Source organism: Microtus ochrogaster, unplaced genomic scaffold (assembly GCF_000317375.1).
Source record: "Microtus ochrogaster isolate Prairie Vole_2 unplaced genomic scaffold, MicOch1.0 UNK42, whole genome shotgun sequence".
In the NCBI taxonomy this organism is placed as follows: Eukaryota; Metazoa; Chordata; class Mammalia; order Rodentia; family Cricetidae; genus Microtus; species Microtus ochrogaster.
Window position 1 is genome coordinate 525582 of NW_004949140.1, and position 20579 is coordinate 546160.

Consider the following 20579-nt stretch of genomic DNA (forward strand, 5'->3'; position numbering starts at 1 on the left):
CAGTTTCCGTGTAATTATTTCGGGACATAACTAAGCTAGCCATGTGGGCGGCCGGGCGCTGGGGACGCAGCTCTGCCGCTCTTATTTCAACATTTCTTTCTTTCTTTCTTTCTTTTTTTTTTTTTTTTGAAACAGGGTTTCTTTATGTAACCCTGGCTATCCTGGAACTCACTCTGTAGACCATGCTGGCTTTGAACTCACAGAGCTCCGCCTTGAGTACTGTAAAGGCGCGTATTGCCACCACCACCTGTGAGAGAAATTCCTAAAGCCTCTGCATGTGTGTGTTGCTGGAGACTGACTCCAGAACTCTGTACACATTAGGCAAGTGTTTTATCACTACACTTCATCCTTAGCCCTAAATCTAGGAGTTTTAATAATGAGGAAAACCTTAGGACATGGCCATACTTTCCATGCTTTCTTCCTGCTTCTTACAAGCTCTTGAGAAAAAATTTTAAGTGGTGTATTTTATAGTTTTGTGTGTACGGCTGCTTTGCCTGCACATATGTGTATGTGCCACGTGGGTGCTCAGAACCCAAGGAGATAAAAAGAGGGGGCTGCCAACTCTCCAGCCCCTCCTCTGAAGCTTTAAAAAGTATCTTTCCAGCTGTAACTCAGTGGTAGCATAGTCACCTAGCATGCACAAGACCCAAGAGTCCATCCTCAGTACTGCAAAAAGGTGTCTTTTCTGGAAAGAATATAAAGATTTTTATGAGGAAAATAACTTCTGAAGAGAAAATCTTTTCCTAAGAGTTGAAACATTTGGTTACCATTTGAATATGATAGAGAGGTTGGAGAGTGGCAATCTTATATGATTACACCTTAAAAAAAAAGAGATAGCCGGGCGGTGGTGGCGCACGCCTTTAATCCCAGCACTTGCTCAGGGAGGCAGAGGCAGGTGGATCTCTGTGAGTTCGAGACCAGCCTGGTCTACAGAGCTAGTTCCAGGACAGGTTCCAAAGCTACAGAGAAACCCTGTCTCGAAAAACCAAAAAAAAAAAAAAAAAAAAAAAAAAAAAAAAAAAAAAAAAAAAAAAAAAGAGAGAGATAAGTAAAGCTAAAGGAAGGGTAAGGGTAATACTGTGGTCCTGAAGAGAAGATGGACTGTTTTACACACATCACTGTAGGTTTGCACGGTACTGTCATTCCAATCCTAAACACTAGGCAAATTTGAAGCTTACCAGGGAGGCAAATAAGACCAAGGAATCAAGGAGATGTTGCGAAGAAGCGCAGTGAAGGTAGAGGGTGTTAGAACGCTGTGAGAACTGAAACAGGATGGTGCTGATGCAAGAACGCTCAGCCCTGACATAGGTTGCCACAAGCTTTTTGCCAGCCTGGCTACACAGTGAGTTCCAGACCAGCCTGGGTTATACTGTGAGATTGTATCTCAAAAAAAAAAAAAAAGAAAGAAAGAAAAAACAAAACAAAATGCCCCACATAAGCAGCATTAATCTAAATGCTAGAAGATATGATATGGAAGAGAATGTGCCATGTATGACAAAGGTTAATACCTTTAATATGTAAAGACCTGTTCCCAATCAATAGGAAAATCTAGACATCCCCCCAAAACTGGCAAGGGGCAAATAAAAATTATAAAGAAATGCAAGGGGCAGCACTGAAAACTGTGGAGCCCCACTTATAAACAATGAATTAGAATTAAAGCAATGTAGGCACATTTTCAACTATTGGATTTACAATGGCCTGAGAAATGACAGTTGATGGCAGTGATAGGAGATGGACCACGCTCTCTGGCTGCTGCTGCGGATCAAAGACTCTATTTGGAGTGTAAATTTCATTAAGAGCCTGGGCTTAGTGGCACACGCCTTTAATCCCAGCACTCAGGAGGCAGAGGCAGGCACACCTCTGTGAGTTCAAGGCCAGCCTGGTCTTGTAGGACAGCCAGGACTACGTGGAGAGAGACACTGTCTTAAATGAAAACAAACAAAAAACCGAGAGCTCCCCCCTTTCTCTCTCTCTCTCTCTCTCTCTCTCTCTCTCTCTCTCTCTCTCTCTGTGTGTGTGTGTGTGTGTGTATAGAGCTCATGTTTAAAATTCCAGTAGCCTGCATCCTGGAGGCTGGGACAGGAAGCTCTCAAGTAGTTTGAAGCCTTTCCTGGGTTACATGAGAAGATCAAGGCCAGCCCTGGTAACTTAGGGAGATCTTGGCACACACAAAACATTTAAGGGCAGATGATGTAGCTCAGTAGTAAGAGAATGCCTGCCTAACTCACACATGTCCTTGGGTTCACTCCTCAATACCTAAAAATAGGATGCTTTAGACTTACTCAGGGTTTGTGACCTATAAGTCAATCTCTAGGAATATAACGTGAAAAACACAAAGATTCATTACAGTGTTGTTATACTTAAGAATTAGTAATAGCCTCATTATTTAAAAACTGAGAAATTCGCAGGGCATGGTGGTACACACCTTTAATCCCAGTACCTGGGAAGCAGAGGCAGATGAATCTCTGATTTTGAGGCCAGCCTGGTCTACAAAGTGAGTTCCAGTACAGCCAAAGATACACGGGGAAACCCTGTCTCGAAAAAATAAAAGAAAAAATAAATAAATAAACCTGAGAAATTTGAACTATTTCTAACACATTTCTATGGTGAACTAACACTTAATAATTAAACAGTTAATGACTGTAGCTGTATCTGCTACATGATAAGTGAAAACTAACTTTTATTTATGGCCTAAAAACAATTTCCTAAAAAATTGTATATACCAATCTATGAACATATATAGAAGAAGAACTAGTAACTTATAATCTATGGGTGTTGGCCTAAAACTAATTTATTATTTTCCTACTTTATTTCCTAAAATTTCTGCAACATGTACATTACTTTTTTATTATGGCCAAACATACATAATGTGAGATCATCGCATTTTAACCATGTTTTAGTATGTGCATTATTATTGAAAACAGAAGTTCTGTTCATTTTAAGTAGCACTAAGGAGACTTCATTGTGTACTTGTACTACAGTCACACCAATGTGGCAGTGGTTCATCTGGACAAGGACAGGAGAAAGGCAGCCCAGGCAGATGAGATGGTTTGTGGATCCGAGGGGCAGAGTGGAGTGTCATCATGTCTGAAGACAGCGTTAGTAAGTGAAGTACCTTCAGGGTTTTTGGCACTGACCAGATTGGTCAAAGGATACTGTAGCAGGGAAACAGGAAGTGGGGAGGAGCGTTGAAAAACCCGAGGGCCAAGTCAGAGTCACGTGGAGAAACCAACAGGAACCAACTACTGGAACTACTCATTTCAAGTTACAAATGCAAATGACCCCAAATTCTTTTTCACCCAGAGCTTCAGGGACACACAGATTATCAAAAAGAGGCTAAGGAAGCACACAAGCCGATGGAGTGAGCAGGGTTAGGGGAAGGGACAAACCCGCCAGTCTTGTTTAGTGTTACATCACTGATCAGGTTTGGTTTTGCTGATAACAATTTAGGCTAAGCTGGTTCTTCAGTTTGTATTCTTTACTGTTTTCTTTTGCCTGTGTGCCCTATCGTGACCACGTTCCCTGGGGAATTGTTAGGACAGCGCCCAAGATAGCACCCATTTAAAATGTCGTTTCTTTCTGCTGTCCCTTGCTGTTTGATGGTTCTTGGTTTATTTTAGTCCTAGCCAGTAGGTTTTACTGAGAGACGGCACAATGAGAAGAAAGAATGCTACATTCTCCGTATGGTAACATCAGGAGGGCAAGTTAGCAGGTTGCATTCTGCAGTGTCCTCCTTTTCTGGGGTTGCAGGCAAGTAAGTAATGTATTTGGGGGCCAGGAAAGAAAAGGGAGACTCATCTGGAAGCTTTCTAGAAGACACCCTGAGGTTAGCAGAAGTGTTAGAGACTACATAGATTTGCATGAGCAGCCCTGAGCTCTTTAGAAACATGGCATCCGTGGTGGGGCTGTTGGGCAGGAGGGGGTGGGTGGAATCGAGCATTTTTTTGTGGCTACATAAGTGCAAATGCTTCAAGCCCCCTCCCTCCCAGCGCTCCGCACCTGCATCTTTCTCTTCATGGTGTCAAAGGGGAAGGAAAGTGTCTGGCTCACAGCAGCAGCCACGCAGACATTGGCAAAGTTCTGCAGGTGAGAGAAGCGGTCCCGGGGTCCATTCCAGATTTTCTCCAGGTTCATGTAGACTAGAAGGGAACCAGCAGAGAAGGGAACAGCGCCTGGAATCAAGCACAAGGAGAGGTTGCTGTCTGGGGAACCACTGTCTGGAGCAAAGGAATGCCTGAGGGCTGTATGATGGGAATAGCAGGGGTCTGGGGCTGTTTAAAGCCCTGCCAGTTAAGGAGCAACAGGGCATGTTCTGTGGGTGTGGTGACAACACGATATGGTCACCAGAAGCCTGAACTGGTCCACTCAAGGTTGGTGCAGTTTACCATCAATACACTGTACATAAAAGAACTATAAGCCAATCTTGAGAGTTCGGTGTGGTGACACATACCTATAATCCCAGCACCTAGGAGGTGGAGGCAGGAGGATCAGTAGTTCAAGTTCATTCTTACCTACATAGCAATGTTTATTGCCAGCTTGGGCTACTTGACTGCATGAGACACTGCTTCAGGCAGAAGAGAAAAAAAAAACCAACTAGATGCTGAACTTGGGTTTGTGATACAGATGCTGTAACTTACATTAAAATCGCCAAAGAAGTCAGGTGGTGGCAGTGCACACTTTTAATCCTAGTATTCGGGAGGCAGAGGTAGGTAGAACTCTGTGAGTTCAAGGCCAGCCTGATGCACAGAGTGAGTTCCAGGACAGCCAAGGCCACATACAGTGAAACAGTCTCAAAAATCAGACAAAAAAGTCACCAAAGAAAAAGATGGACTGGTGAATGGCTCTGAGGGATGCTTAGACATGTGACAAAGTTAAAAAAAATAATCAACTGGAGTCTTCAGTGAGTATATAGTTATTTACAATTTTTAGGGCTTTACTGTGTTTTTGAAATACAAAATGGAGAAAAGAATGAAAAGAAACATGGCAAGGAGTCATTTCCATAGCACTGAAGAGATGGCTCATTAGATAAGAACACCTACTGTTCTTGCAGAGGGGCACCTACACCAGGTGGCTCCCGACCACCTGTAACTCCAGCTCCAGGGAATTTGACACCATCCTCTAACCTCCACGGGCACCTGCACTCATGTGCACACACCTACACACACACACACACACACACACACACACACACACACACACACACAAAGAAAATAAAATCTTTAAAAAAAATCACTTCCATTAAAGAAGATACTAGGCTGGGCAGTGGTGGTGCACACCTTTAATCCTAGCACTCGGGAGGCAGAAGCAGGCAGATCTCTGTGAGTTTGAGGCCAGCCTGGTCTACAAGAGCTACAACTAGGGATGTTACACAGAGAAACCCTGTCTCGAAAAATAAAAAAGTTAGTAGGCAGTACTTAATCCAGTTTGGGAGCCTAGAAAGGGACTGTTCCCTAGTGCAGAAGGAAGCATTCTGTGATAATGGTGGCCATGGAGGTTACCTGACCTTGCTGAGATGTCTTAGGGCCCAGTGAGCATCATACATAGTGGTACCCTCACCTTCCTAGTAACTAAGATGGTGAATCAGAGGACATACTATTTGGTATTCTCACAAATTTCCAGGAACTTTCCGAACAATCTTTAGTTAACAGATGAACTAATTTGTCCCTCAAAGTGAGATAGAGAGATGGCTCAGTGGTTCAGAGTACTGGCCATTCTTCCAGAGGACCTGGGTTCGATTCCCAGCACCCACACTGTGGCTTGGGACTATTTGTAACTCCAGTTTCCGTGGATCTGACACCCTTTTCTGACCTCCATGGGTACTGCACACACGTGATACACAGACATGCATGCAGGCAAAACACCCCTACACATAAAGTAAAAAGTGGAAGTACAAAAAGAGATCTACTAGATGGGGTACTGCTGGGGTGTGACTCCGCAGCAGGGTGCTCACAAAGCTCTAGCTTCTGTCCCTAGCACTGCGAAAACGGGAGGCAGAATATAGGTGGGACATCGCTTATCTTTAGGCAAAGGTACTATTTAATAAACAAAATATATTTGAAAAGACTCACCAACTTTCTATTTTCAAAAACGTTTGGGGAATCTAGAAGTGGTAGCACATGTCTGTAACCCCAACACTAGAGCGGCTGAGGCAAGACGATCTGGAGTTAAAGGCCAGCCTTGCCTACGTAGTGAGCTCAAGCCCAGCCGACATGACATTAGACCTCGTCTCAAAAATAGGAATCGACCAAAAAAAAAAAAATAAAAATAGGAATCGAGAGATCTTTTGTTGTGTGTTGGGCCCTATGTCAAGTGCTGGGACCACAGCTCAGAACAAGCTAATTTCTATAGATATTTACCATTAAGTGCAGGACATAGCTAGGAACACTTCATATGCCATCCCCGATATGTACATGTAGTGAGCTGTACAAGATGCTTTATGCACACAAGTATCAGAGTGATTGATTTTGCCCAGAAGAACCAGGAAAGAATGAGAGAAAAGAGAATTCTCTCTATCTCTCTGTGTTATGTTAGGGATTGAACAAAGAGACCCTGCTCTAGCTACCACCACCTTTTTTTTTTAATATTTATTTATTTTGTATACAATATTCTGTCTGTGTTTATGACTGCAGGCCAGAAGAGGGCACCAGACCCCGTTACAGATGGTTGTGAGCCACCATGTGGTTGCTGGGAATTGAACTCAGGACCTTTGGAAGAGCAGGCAATGCTCTTAACCTCTGAGCCATCTCTCCAGCTCCCCCACCACCACCTTTTTCACTCTTTGACACAGGTCTCAGTAAATTGCCTGGGCTTTATTTGAATGGTATAGCCCAAGTGGGCCTTGAACTTTCACTTCCGCCTCCACATCCTGAAGCTAAGGGGGGATTGCAGACCTGGCATGTCTATAGTTGTTTGAGATAGGAACACTGTGTAGCCAAGATTAGCCCGGAACTCCTGATTCTCCGGCTGTAACCTCTAGAGTCCTGGGATTGCATTATAGGCATGTATCACCACACTTGGTTTAGAAGAGAGAATTTTTGAAGCGGGTTGTGAGCAAAGAGTTGGTCCACTAGGCACTGAGAGAGTGGAAAGGCAGTCTGGGCACAGGCTGTGTATACGGTCATGAACAAAGGACAAAGAGCAGCTTCATCAGACACTGAGAGTAGAAAGAAAGGCACTCGGTATCAAGTGCGATGAGTGTGTAGCTCTAGGAAGCACACTCTTTCTGCATGACCTGAACATGAGAGCAGGTGGAGGCACGCTACAGGACAGGACTGTAGGGCCGACTAGCAGAGGCCAGCTCTGGAGGATCTGGAGTGCCCCAGAAATGCTGGCTCTCCCTCTTAGCTTTTCAGGATTGCAGTGGAATGAGGACAGAGCATTAGGAAAGATCATCCCAGGCTGGCGCACTGGGCAGAGGGCCAGAGATAGCAACACGAGTCTTCAGGAGAGTCCGACTCTCTAGAGTCAGCAGGAAAGATGACGGAGGCGTGAGCTAAGGCAGAAGAGGGCACAGACTTGTGCATTAAAAGAAGTCAAAGTGACAAGGCTTGATGACTAAAGGGGAAACAGGGAGAGGAGGAACCAAGATGATTCCCGAGTTTCTTCGAGCTTGGGCCACTGGGAGGAAGGAAGGCAGTCTTATTAACTAGGGGATCCATAAAGAAGAGTAAGTTTGAGACTAATGAGGACATCAGATTTTGCACCTCTGGAATATGGAGGTCATCATGTTCAACAGAGGTATGTTCCATTAGGAACTGATCTAAGTCAGTAGCTAAGGGAGAGGGCCCCAGAATCACATAATCACAGGGCATCCCACTGCCTGTGCTACCTTGAGCCAGTTATGTAGCTAAGCACCTACTTCCTCATATTTAAAATGAAGTCTAAGAGGTTGTTCAACAGGCAGAAAGTTAGACAGCCCTGGGAAGGTGGCGCACATCTGTAATTCTAGCACTCGGAAGCTAAGGCAGGAGGATCAAGAGTTAACACAGCAAGTTCCAGGCCAGTCTGGGTTACTTAATGTGACCTTGTCTCAAAAAGAAAAATGAAAGAAACAATGATATGTCAGAGCTGAAGAATAAATTGTGGTGATCTATTGCTCAGCATGCTGACTATAGTTAGTGACAATGTATTGTACATTTCAGAGTGGCTAGAAAAGAGAGTCTTGATAGGAGAATGGGAGATCTCACAGCACAGAAGCGATAAAGGTTTGAGGTGATGGATATGCTAACTGCTCTGATTTGATCACTATTGAATATATGCATGTATCAAAATATCAAACGACAGCCCATAAGCGTGTACAAGTATATATCAATTAGACATAAGAGGGCTGGAGAGGCGTCTCAGCAGTTAGTGTGCTATGTTCTTGCAGAGGACATGAGTTTGTTTCTTGGCACCCATGTGAGAACACGCATCTAATGTCCTCTTCTGGATTTGGTAGGGAACCACATTTCTGACCACATACCTCTGCATAAGATCTGGATATATACATGTGATTAATAAACAATAAGAATGAACTTTTGTGGGGGTGGGAGAGTCTTCAAGAGTGTGGTCCTGCTAGGTTGACCATGATCCTGTGGATAACCCTATATCCATAAGTATAAATATGGGCAGCACGGATTGGACTGGGTAGGTTATTAGCAAAGAAGACATGAAATTAAGAAGGGGGTAGGGAAATGAGGGAACGGATCTTGAAGGAGTTAGGGGAGGAGTGGGGATATGATCAAATACATTATATGAAATTCTCAGACTTAATAAAATAATATATTAAAAGCTAAGAATAAAGATAAAAAAATTTGAATAAGAAATTGTAATAAAAAACTTCTAGAAATGTACTTAGTGCCCAGTGAGCACTCCTAAAAATGTTAGCATTGTTATTAAAGATATTAGGAGTCAAAATATATTCGTGCTTATTGAAGCTACTGGCTTAGGACAGAGTCATCTAGAGAGGGGATTCAGGGTAAGAAGGCCAATGTAGAAGGCTGGGCATGGTGGTATGTGCTTGTAATCTTAGTATTCAGGAGACAGAGGAACGAGGATCACTGCAGGTTTTAGTCTAGCCTGGTCTACATAGCAAGTTTTAGGTCAGGCAGGGCTACAGAGTGTGACCTTTTCTCTAACAAACAAATAAACATAAACATCAACAAAAAGAAAGCCCATATAGAGGGTAAAAATAAATTTGAGGGGAGTGACCCAAATGAGCCAGGTATATTGTATAAGAGAGAGCTGCCAGAGAGGTGTGACGATACCCAGGACACAGTGGCACCCTAGAAGCCAAGTCTCCAGAGGACAGGGTGACTAACCTCATCTAGTACTACATGATGGACTAAATCCTTTTGGATTTGACAAGAGAGGCCTCTGTATGTGTAGCTCTGTCAGGCTGTAGATAGCACCAAGATTCTGTTGTGCCTGCTTGTAGATTTCCACACTGAAGACTAATGTCAGCTGGGCATTTTTGAGGGGGGCTTTGAAGCCAGGCTTTTCTGGGTCACTGGAGGCCTCTAAAATCGATGTAAGCATTCACGAAGGTATATAATACCTTCACCTGTGTCAAGAAGGGGTGTCAAGTTCCACCTTACCTAAAACAGTGAGGGATACCCCTCGATAAAGGGCCAGAAACCCTTCTTGGTGATAAATAGTAGAAAAAGCATGGCTGAGCCCCCTGTAAGATGGTTCCAGCATGTTCTGCACAATCAACCGGGTTTTGATGAGGTCCGTAGGGTAGGTGACAATCATGGAGACCATGCCCGCGAGACTTCCGGCCACAATGGAGCTCCACTGGGAAATACGGCCCAGGTCATCCATGAACAGCACAACAAACCTGGGGGAAAACAGAGAAAGCTCAAGATATGAGCGTTGGACTATGCTGGCATGCTTTCCACCAGTTCAAATATTTCCTAGCATTTGGAAGTGCTTTACAGTGTCAAAAATATCATAGAATTATACTGGGACTACTGGGTAGGAAGTTTAAGTTTCACTATCCTCATATAATGCTAACTAGCTATAAGCAAGAGCTGTCCAACCTCTGCTCTATAGCTTCCCCAAACTCTTCCCACTTCATTTCCAGCATTTTCCCCTATTATCTACGCAACCATCTAACTTGCTGGTGGGCTGTAAAGGCACAGAAAGATTACTTCTCTGGAATGCAATCTTTCCATGCTCTTGAAACTGAAAGGGAATAGAATTTCCTGAAATAACTGCAAAATCCAGAATTTCACTCTCTTCCAGCACTGGGAATGGAACCCAAAGTCTTCTATGCATTAGGTACACACTTCTGTTACTGAGCTACATGCCAAGTCCAGCATCCCAGAAACTGAATTCTGAGCTCAACAGTCCAAGCCAGTATCAACTTTAATCATAGCCACAGGGCTTTGGCTTTCTGCAGAAGGCCCTACATCCAGCTAGCTGATTAGGCTGTAATGATTTTTTTTTTTGGTTTTTTGAGACAGGGTTTCTCTGTGGCTTTGGAGCCTGTCCTGGAACTAGCTCTGTAGACCAGGCTGGTCTCGAACTCACAGAGATCCGCCTGCCTCTGCCTCCCGAGTGCTGGGATTAAAGGCGTGCGCCACCACCGCCCGGCCTAGGCTGTAATGATTAACTAGCTAACCTACGACACTGGCTAACCATCCCCCCCTTTCTCTACATCAACAAAGACATTTTGGGCTTGGTGGTATGGGCTTACTCTTTGGGAGAGTAAGACAGGAGAATCTTGAGTTTGAGGCTAGTCTGGATTACAGAACAAGTTAAAGGTCAATTTAGAATACAAAGAGAGACTTTGTCTCAAAATAGTATGGAAAGTGTGGATGGTAGGTATATGAGTGTTTGACAAACTATTCTTTGTGTCTCTCAGTAGTTTTACAATTCAGTTAAAATTACTTTGCATGGACTTTTCTAAATGCAGACCATAAACTACCCTGTTATAAGCCTTTTTTGGGGGGGGGCAGGGCATGTTCAGTCATGAGTGCCTCTCCCAGAAGAAATTTTATAAGGGTACTTCTACACAGCACACCCTTCCAGGCTACAGAAAAGTAAGTTAATTCCTTGGTGCTGAGGCTGGGAAACTAGGAGAAATAGTACTTTTGCCATAGAATGGTGCAAGGAGGATACCAAGAGTTTGGAATAAAAGTAAGCGAACAGAGCTGGGCTAAAATAATACTTTCATCTTCTTCAAAATGAAAGCATCCCCAGGTCATTGGCTCTCAAACTTCCAGTGGAGGGGGAGGTTTCCTGTTGTTCAGATGACAGCTGGCCTGAGGAATAATGAGTGGGCATTCAGGTGGAGCCATCTGAAGTTCATTGGCAACATCTCCTTCAAGGGGTTATTGGTGCATCTCAATTGGCGCCCTGGCTGTGCTCCCAGCACTGAAGGAAAAATGATATACAGACAATTAAAGCTGGCATTCACCAGTGAGCCACTGGCCTGCCTCTGTGTTAATGCCAGCATGCTGTTTCTTTGCCCTGGCCAGTCAAGTTAGAAGGACAGCACACACACAAAATAGAAATGGTTGTGTGCAGCAAGTTGGAAAAAAAAAACCTGCTTGGAGTTTAGAATACAAAACGCAGCAGCATTCTTTCTTATTCCCTATCCCATTCAGCCATTCGTGGACTTAGGCCAATTTATTGCCCATTTGTTGGTCAGCCATAATGCACCAGATATTGTGCATAGCTCACATAAGAGAGCTCACCAGTCCTGACAAGGAAATAACTGACAGAAGCATCTAGAGGGAAACAGGCCCTTGGCTTACTCAAGTACTTGGACTAGGAAGAGAAAGCCTATCTTATTATGATGGTTTGTTGTATGAAGTACTCTTAACTATCGAATGTAGAAAATGAAAGAGAAGAACTAAAGGGAGTTCTTTCTTCTATGCCTCTTCACCTCTAATCTTCCCTTAGAATAGTAAAGTCAAGGAGCTGGAGAGGTGACTCAGTGGTTGAGAGCACTGGCTGCTCCTGCAGAGAGCCGGGCTTTGGTCTGCACGTGGCAGTCTGGTCCTACGTGGCAGTTCACAAGCATCTGTAACTCCAGGTCCAGGGTATCTGGTGCTCTGTTTTGACCTCTTTTGGTACTAGGCATGCACACAGTGCACATATGTACATGTAGGCAGACACTCATAGACATTAAAAAAAATAATCAATGCAGATAACCCTGTTAGGCTACCAATGGCATCATTGTGGTCCCTATAGCTTATAACTCTGACTGGCTGGGGAGGCAGTGTTCCGGTTTTGCTCTTCCTCATGTACATACAAGCTTTTTTTTTCTCAGTGAGACTGAGACTGAAGGCCCTGGTGATCTGCAGGAACCCCTTCCTTTCAGCTAGTGCAAATTCGAAGCACACTCCAGATGTATGCGATCAGTACTTACAATGCTAACACAAGCTCCTGATTGGTTATGAAATAAGAAAATGGGGGTGCTCTGAACAAGTCACAGCTGCAGGGCCCCAAACCAATATATAGTCAGACAAACGAGCAGTTGTGCAATAAAGTTGGAGGAGGACCTTCTTTTTGATGCATTTGAAAGCCACCCCTTGTATCCGCTATCATTTGCATGTGACAGAAACATAGCACCCACCACTCTAACCAGTAATCTCTTTTCATCGTCAGTCCAACTAAGCAGATATTTTAGCTGTGTAGTCGTGGACAGAACCCTGGACTCAGGAGCCAGAGGATGTTTTCAAGTTCTAGCTCTGTCACTGCAATTGTGGAGAATTTTCCAGCCACTCCATTCACTGAGTATGCTGGATGTTCTGTTCCGAGCCGTGATCAGACTGGGTACCATTAGTCCCTGCTACCTGTTTTGCAAATTCATGGTCAGGAGAGAGTGCAAATGAATTGGTATGATGATAAGCCATGCCTACCATCTTTCTGGAGGAAGGATGACTTCATGGCTGATCAGCCTTTCTAACTATACCCTGTCACTCATGAGAATGCTTCTTTTCAGCTTTCAGAAAGAAAATAGTATGTCAGAAAATGATATCGGCACACCTAGTCTATGTAAGTCTCTGCCCTTCTCCTCCATCTTTTCTGTCGCCAACCCATTTCAGATACTCTGGGCTGCTGCGTGCTGTGACAGGCTCCTAGCTGCTACTACCACCTTTTATAATTTTTTTAAAAATGCTTCAAGATCCCCGGTGGCAGTAGGCAGCAGAACTGCTGTAGGTCCCAAATGGTGGTAGTGGGCCATGTGGGGGCAGGCAGCGGGCTCTGGGAGCAGCCAGTCCCAGCAGAGACGGCTGCCGGTCCCAGAGCAGTGGCTGGTCCCAGGCAGGGAGACACATGGCAGGTGGGCAGAAGACAGAGACATGGATAGACACGACTTGCAGAGTGAGGTTGAACATTTATTCAGGGGGTTGTGAAGGGGAAAGGGTGGAGGGGGGACAGAGAGAGAGAAGGAGAAAGAGACAGAGAAGGGGGATAACGGAGAAGTGGAGAGAGAGGCAGAAGCTAAGCTGCCTCTCTGAGAGGAAGATGGAAAAGAGAACGAGCTCAGGCAGGAAGCTAAAGATCAGCCTGCCTCAGCGGATGGGGGAGGGTGTGGGCGTGGCTTGTCTCTTAAAGAGACAGAAAACCATAACACCACTCACCGCCTTTCTCCTTGTCCACCCTACCGTGCCACTAGGAGACACTCATTCTCCTTGAATTTCTAATCACAGCATTGCCCCTACCCTGCACAAGCATTTCCCACAGCCACCATCACATACCAAGTCTGATTTTCAAGATCTCATTCCAAGCCGCTTTTCCAGCCGGTTATACTGCATGCCTTTCCTTTTCCTGGCCTGTGTTGACATTACCTGCAACGCCTCGTTTTTGCCCAGGAGACTTCTACTCATTTTCCCAAGGCCAAAGTCAGACAGCTTGTTCTCCTCTGTGAAGCCGTCCCATCTTCTCACCTGAAGTGTACATCACTATCGCTCCTGATCCACTGGCAATTTATAGCCACTAAATTCATTGTGATGTCTGTGGACTGAGATATGCCAGTCTTTTTAAAACTACCTTGTAAACTGAGACGGGGACCACAATGCTTTCATCCTTGCAGCATCGCCAGGATCATGTGTGTTATTCCTCGTCCTAACTAATGTCAAGTGAATGCGGGAGGAAAGGTGGCGTGTTGTGACTGAGTAGTTCTGAGGGCTGGGAACACAGTGGCAGGACACCTCACTTGCCTGCTCCAAGGCCTGGGCTTTCACCTCTAGCACTGGAAACAAAACAAAAAGTAGCTTAACCAGCTTGTAGGCTGTTTGTTTAATTCAGAGCCAAGGCCAGTCTTTAGAGCTGGCACTTTGCCTCCCTAATGAGGAACCCAGGGACTGTCTTACCCAACAGAGAAGTAGCCCCTCCTCTAGAGTTGCCACCATGGGCTGCTTTCTTCTTTTAGGCTTCCTTCCCAGCTCCCATGAAAATCTGTTGAGCTCTGTTAAGGTCACTCCACAGTAGCCATCATTTGCATCTCTAGATCTTTCCCTAGGTAGCAGTGCTTGATGTGGGAGGAGGTGAGAAAAGTCCACAGGAGGAGATCAGTGAGTGGCTGGGGGTGGGGTAAATGGTAGGCTGAGGAGACGGGTCCCTGCTGGGGAAGACGAAACTGCAGGCCCTCTAAGATCCTAAAGCCAAGATAGGCTGCTGCTGGAGCTGGGGATGGGCAGGAATCGTCCTGGTCCCTCTTCCTGTCCTGAGCACTTACTTCTTGGTACACTGGGCTCAGACACACCTTCTGGAGCATTCTCTCCTAAGCCAGCGAAAGCAAACATTTCCAGTTTACTGGACATTGGTAATGGTCAGACCTCACTTCTTTGGGAAGCTTTTTCGTTTCTTAACCTCCAGATATCATTTGCCAATTCGACCTCCTCCTCTTGTTCCCCCCAGAAAAGACTAAAGATTTCACAAAACTGCAGCTCGCAAGGCAGGAATCTCAAAAGCATGTGAAAAACTGGTACTGTGCTTTAGGGGCCACACATACAGCCTTGTGGCCCCAAGACAGCAAGGCACATCACCCCCGCCCCCCATTATCCGGAAGGAAGGGAGGCTGGGGGCCTTTTCGGATTCCCAGTGCTGGTACTTCATGGTGGCAGCTCTGCCTCCCCAGTCCGACCTCCCGACCCCGCCCTCCGGACTCTTACTTTCGGTAGGCAGCCAGCTGCACCATGCTGCAGGGGAAGAGGCGCAGGCACGCCACGCCATTTCCCTTCCACAGGGCCCTCGGCCCCTCGGCTAGCCACACTCGGCGTCCAGTGGCCCACAGCCCCTGGGAGTGGCCTCGCGCCACGCCGACCTGGGCCAGCACGGTGGCGAGCTCCAGGGGCGCCGTGAGGCTGAGGCTGAACGCTCCCGCCAGCCCTGCACACAGCAGCCGCTGGCTGCCGGTTAGCCGGCCATCCCGCCTCCACGTAGCCATCGGGACCCAGCCCCGCGCGGGCCACCTCGTGGCTGGTGTCCGGGGCTCGCGGGCCACCACTGGTAGAGTGGTCCGGCCAGGCCCCGCCCGGCGTGGGGCGGACTCTTGAGATGAACTAGGGAAGCTGGGCCCACGCCCGAGCTGCGCCTCCGGGTTAGGGTGGGATGGAAGGCGACTTTCTCAGGTATCTGAGGCATGCCCAGTCAACGTGTATTTGCAATGCTACTGGCAAGACTAGGGCTTCCATTTCTGTCTGGAACAGTTCCCACTGTTCTTTGAAGGCCAAGCCAGCAAGACTTGTTTCCTAGGTATTCACCCGTCCTTGCTGCTTCTCTGTTCCTTTTTCACATTCTATCTTCCCCTCCCCCCGACTTTCTTCTCTTCCATCAACCTCTTTATTTTAAAAGGTTGTGCAGCCTGCAGAAATGACAGACCTTGGATAACAATACTTGCCAAACACTCTGCGGTGCGTTCAAAACAGCTTTTTAGCAGATCTGGCCTTATTTGCAGAGGTTGTGGGTGTGGTTAGACAGCAGGCTCTGGAACCTACCTGCCTTAGATTCCTTGCAGATGTCACGTGACGGTAGGGCGGTAGGGAGGTCACTGGGTTTCTTTGTGCCTCAGGTGCTTCACCTGTACTGTGCAGTTTGCACTTTCTAGAAGTTACCGCGAGAATTAAATCAACATTGACTGGGACAGGTAACCAATCTCTGTCTGTGTTGCTTCTGATTAAGACATTACCTGATAGAAGAGGAAACTAAGACATGGAGATGCTTAAGGCTGAGTGGCCTCTGCGAGGCAGAAGCAGGGTTCCTACATAGGCCGATGGACGCCTACATCTCCTTAGGGTCACACACAAGGATTGCATAGTAACACTGCAGCGAGAGAACTTGCCTCAGAAATGAAGGTGGTGGTGTCAGAGCCATGGGGAAGAAGACAGGCAGGAGAAAATGTCCCAAGGAGACCAAATACTGGGGACGGTCGCTTTCAATTTAAAATCAGTAAGTGAAAACAATGCATCGAAAAAGAATGAGGACCGAGATGGGGAAGACACTGGATGCCAGCCTCTGGCCTCCACTTGTACAAACTCGCTTCCTTCTCCCCCTTGCTCCCCACCCCTTCTCTCCTCTCTTTGCACACGTATGCGCCAAAAGAAGCGAAGGGCCAGAACTGAGCAAACAGAAATTCTGAATCCCTCTTGGCTTTGTCTATGTTAGGGTTACAGTTTATAAAGATGAAGCAATGGGCTGGAAATAATGCATATATAAATTTAGCAGTGAGTCCAAGTTACTAGAAGCCAGAGATAAGTCTTTTCTCGTGAGAAACCAGCTTATCCTCCGGTACCAGGGCTCCCGTGGGTGGCTTATCCTCACCCCAGCATGAATTTTCCCAGGGGAAATTCTAATCCTTCGGGCCCCTGTTACATGGATACAATGTACAGTGATCAAATCAAGGCAATTAGCATATCCATCACTTTAAACATTTACAATAATATATTGTAGATTTCAAAATAACCAAAAAGAGGATTTTTGAATGTTTTCAACACAGAGACAAAGAAACTTGCTAAAAAAAAAAAAAGGAACCATTTCAAGTCGCGCAAGCTATAGGCTAAGAAAGATGAAGTCTATTTTAGCCGCTCAAATGTATTTTTTTCTATGCAGATACACGGAACATTAAAATGACTAGCAGCAAAACATGTCTTCGATGCCTCCTTCTGTGTTGTCATGAGGCAGTACCGACAAGCCTCTTTCTTATTTTCCTCAGCGAGTGTCTTTCTCATCTGTTCAGCTGAGCACGGCCGGTTTCCACAGGGAGCACTTCTTTGCCTTGCGGAAGCCTTGCTCTGCTCTCGGCTGGGGAATGCTTATTTGTCTTGCCTTGTGACTTCTTGTGTCTTGTGGTGAGGGAATTTCCTAGCTGTGGAAAGTGGCAGAATGTAGCTCTACAAGTCTGAAGATCAGACGATGTAGGATGGTAAAACAGCAGGAATTGAATTTGGGCTCGGGGTAAGGGTGCGTTCAGGTCCCAGTTCTGCCCTAAGCACTCTGTTGCCAGCAGGATGGGGCCCCAAAGCTTTCATGAAGCATCACCCTGGGACCGCAGCTGCTGCCGCTGTACCACATTGCACAGAGAGCTGGCTCAATTGAGCAGTGCCAACTGAAAAAGAAAACCAGTTTCTTTTGGTGCTGTGGAGGTGAACCTGTGACCTTGTACATACTAGGCAGGTGCTCTACCATTGAGCTACATCCTTAGCTCAGTTTGTTTGTTTGTTTTTTTCCTCCAGTCAGCTTGTATGGGAATTTCTAATGTACCTTCTTGGAACTGTGTATTCTGTTTTTTTTTATTTCTATTTCTTTCTGGTGCTTTTTGTCTTTAGCACCAATAAGATGTTCAGATGAGCCAGAGATGGAAGGATTTTAAGTCTAGGAAGCTATAGGCCCAGAAAGATAATGAGGCCTATTTTAACCTCTACAGCACATTTCTCTGCAGTTAACAGTGGACAGTAAAATGACGAGCAGCAGAGTGTGTATTTGACGCCGTCTATGTTTTCAAGATAGTGTGCTCACAAGATGTGCTCAGATTTGCCCGAGCTAGAGCCCCGCTCATCTGTTAAGCACTGGCCGTGTGATACATGCCAGTCTTTTTTTTTTTTTTTTTTAAATCATGTCCTGGGCATGGAGCCCAGGGTCTCACACATCCTAGGCAAACAGATTGTGACGTGTAGACTCTAACTTTACTTGCTCTTTTTTAATACCTATTTTATTTTATTTTTTTTTTTAAAAAAAACCTCTTCAACGATCCTTGCTCGCTCCAGCCTTGGGAAGTGCATAGCATGTGAAACTGAGATATTATACTAAAGCAAACATACAACTAAAAGGAGAGGCAGTCAGTAAAAAGTTGTAGAAGTAAATGTTGTGGCAGGAAGTAGATGGGTGGCCCGCTGATGACAGTTGGTAGGGAGCCTCCTGTCACCCCAGTCACTCCAACTGTCATCTTTCAGTTTCTCTTCTCTCTGAAGAAAGCCTCCCTCAGCTGCGCTCACGCTCACTAGTAGCTTCTTAGATGATGCTTTGTTTATCTTGCTGTTTGGACCAACACTAGTTGATTCCTGTTCTTCTATGTTTTCTTGCATTCTTCATTCTAGTGGAATTGTGTTGTATAAATTGCAAAAGCGGTATAGAGCTGTTGTCCTAAGACAGATGGGATGGAAGCCTTGATAGGAGGCTGAACTTCTCTGATCTGTGCATGCGTGTGTGTGTGCTTGTGTACATGCTTGCATGGGTGTCTGCATGTGTCTGTCTGTCTGTCTCACTCTCTCTGTACCCTTTCTTGCTTCTTCTGTGTTCAAATATCCATTTATGTGGAGTTGTTTTCTTTGCTATCCCCTCTCTCCCTCCTTCTATCCTGCCCTTTCCTCTGCCCCCTTCTTTCCCTTTAATGAGACATAAAATCAGTACTCTGAAATGATTTTTTAAAACCACCCTTTTATAATCAAGCTGTCTGTGGAGAAGAAAACCTGTACACTAGAGAATAATTAAATTTGAACTCTGTGCTCTTTTATACTGTTTGCTTTTTTCTCCTTTCCTTGCACCCTGGGCATGGATTACAAAAAGCATCTCTCCCCCAGTTTTCGTTGAAGCACTCCCATCAAATGCAATGTTCTCTGCAACACCATCTTGCCCTTGATGAGCTAATTCATTTTTAAATGTCGAACAATTCTCAGTGAAGTTCTGAGTGAAACAAGATAAAATCTTTCCTAAACGAATGTGAAGTTTCATCAACTTGACACAATCACCTAGGAAAAGACTCTCAAGTGGAATTGTCTAGATAAGTTTGGTCTATGGACATGCCTATGAGATTTTAATTGGTTTGATTGACGTGAGAAGACAAACCTTGAATGAGGGTGACAGTTTTTCCTGGGAGAATGCATGGGATGAGCAGGAGAGAGTGAACTGAGTACTGCATGTCCCCTTCACTCTTTGTTTCTGACTATGGATTTGATGTGACCCCTGACCTTCTGTTTCTGGGACTTTCCACCTGTGGTGGACTGGAACCTGGAACTGTGAGGCCAGAGAAACACTTTCTCCCCCAAACTGCTTTCTTTTCTATTGCTTATTTATTTATTTATTTATTTATTTATTTATTTATTTATTGTTTGTTTGTTTGTTTGTTTTTTCGAGACAGGGTTTCTCTGTGTAGCTTTGGGGCCTGTCCTGGAACTCACTCTATAGACCAGGCTGGCCTCGAACTCACTTGTTTTTTTCTTTTAAAGATTTTTGGGCAGTTGAGATGGTTTAGTGGCTGAAGGCACTTGCCAGCCAAACCCGATGACCTGAATTCTGTTTCTGGAAGTCATATAGTAGAAGGAGAGAACCACCTCCCAAAAGTTGTCCTCTGCCTTCAACACATACCATGTCACAGGAGAGCCAGACAAATGAAACACAATAAATAAAAATAAATTTAAAAAATATTACTTTTAATTATGTGTTATGTGAGTGTCTCTATGTGGTTTTGTGCACATGAATGCAATGACCATGGAGGCTAAGAGGGGGCCTGGAGCTGGAGTTACCGGAAGTTGTGAGCTGCCCAAGCTGGGTGCTAGAAACCAGACTCAGGTCCTCTGGTAGAGCAGCAAGCACTCTCTTAACCACTGGGCAAACTCTCCAGCTCTCCTGGATTGCTTTTGTTAGGGTATCCTATCACAGCAATGGTTGAGAAACTAAGACAACACACTAGACAAACGTAGAAGAACAGGAATACTGAGTGTAGAAACACCCCGTAAGACTTGTTTTATCTTTATGAGCAAAGCAGAGTTAAGCTTTTGATTCAGATCATTGTTGAACAGGTTTTCCTGTTCTTTGAAAACCCTGGTTATAGGACTGTCTTGTATGTTACAGGACAGCATTCTGGTCCTTTTCTATTGAGTGCTGGCAGAATGCGCTATCATGGCACCTCCCTTTGAGTTTCCTGAGATGTACCCTTATGAGGCAGTGCCATTCCTGTTGAACCATTGCTCAAGCTGTTGCCTTTGCTGGGAATGCTCTGTCCACCTGTGTTTGCAGAGCCTGCTCTTTCTTGCTTTCTTTCAGAACTAAGTTGAAATGTCATCTCTTTTCAGAGGACTTGACGGACCACAGTCTCTAAAGTCCCCACTGAGACTACTTGCATGGTCCCTTTTCAGAGGACTTGACGG

General features: G+C 45.3%; 1 protein-coding gene across 1 annotated transcript in view; it reads right to left on the minus strand.

Annotated features, from left to right (window-relative positions):
• Slc25a43 (solute carrier family 25 member 43) overlaps positions 1-15451 on the minus strand; it is a 36483-nt gene extending 21032 nt beyond the window's left edge. The window contains exons 1-3 of the mRNA XM_005368894.2: positions 15111-15451; positions 9576-9817; positions 4000-4172 (exon numbers count right to left, since the gene is read on the minus strand). Of these exons, the coding sequence (XP_005368951.1) occupies positions 4000-4172; positions 9576-9817; positions 15111-15385 (690 nt within the window). The 5' untranslated portion in view covers positions 15386-15451. The remainder of the gene's footprint in view (positions 1-3999; positions 4173-9575; positions 9818-15110) is intronic.
• Between the last annotated feature and the right edge of the window lie 5128 nt (positions 15452-20579).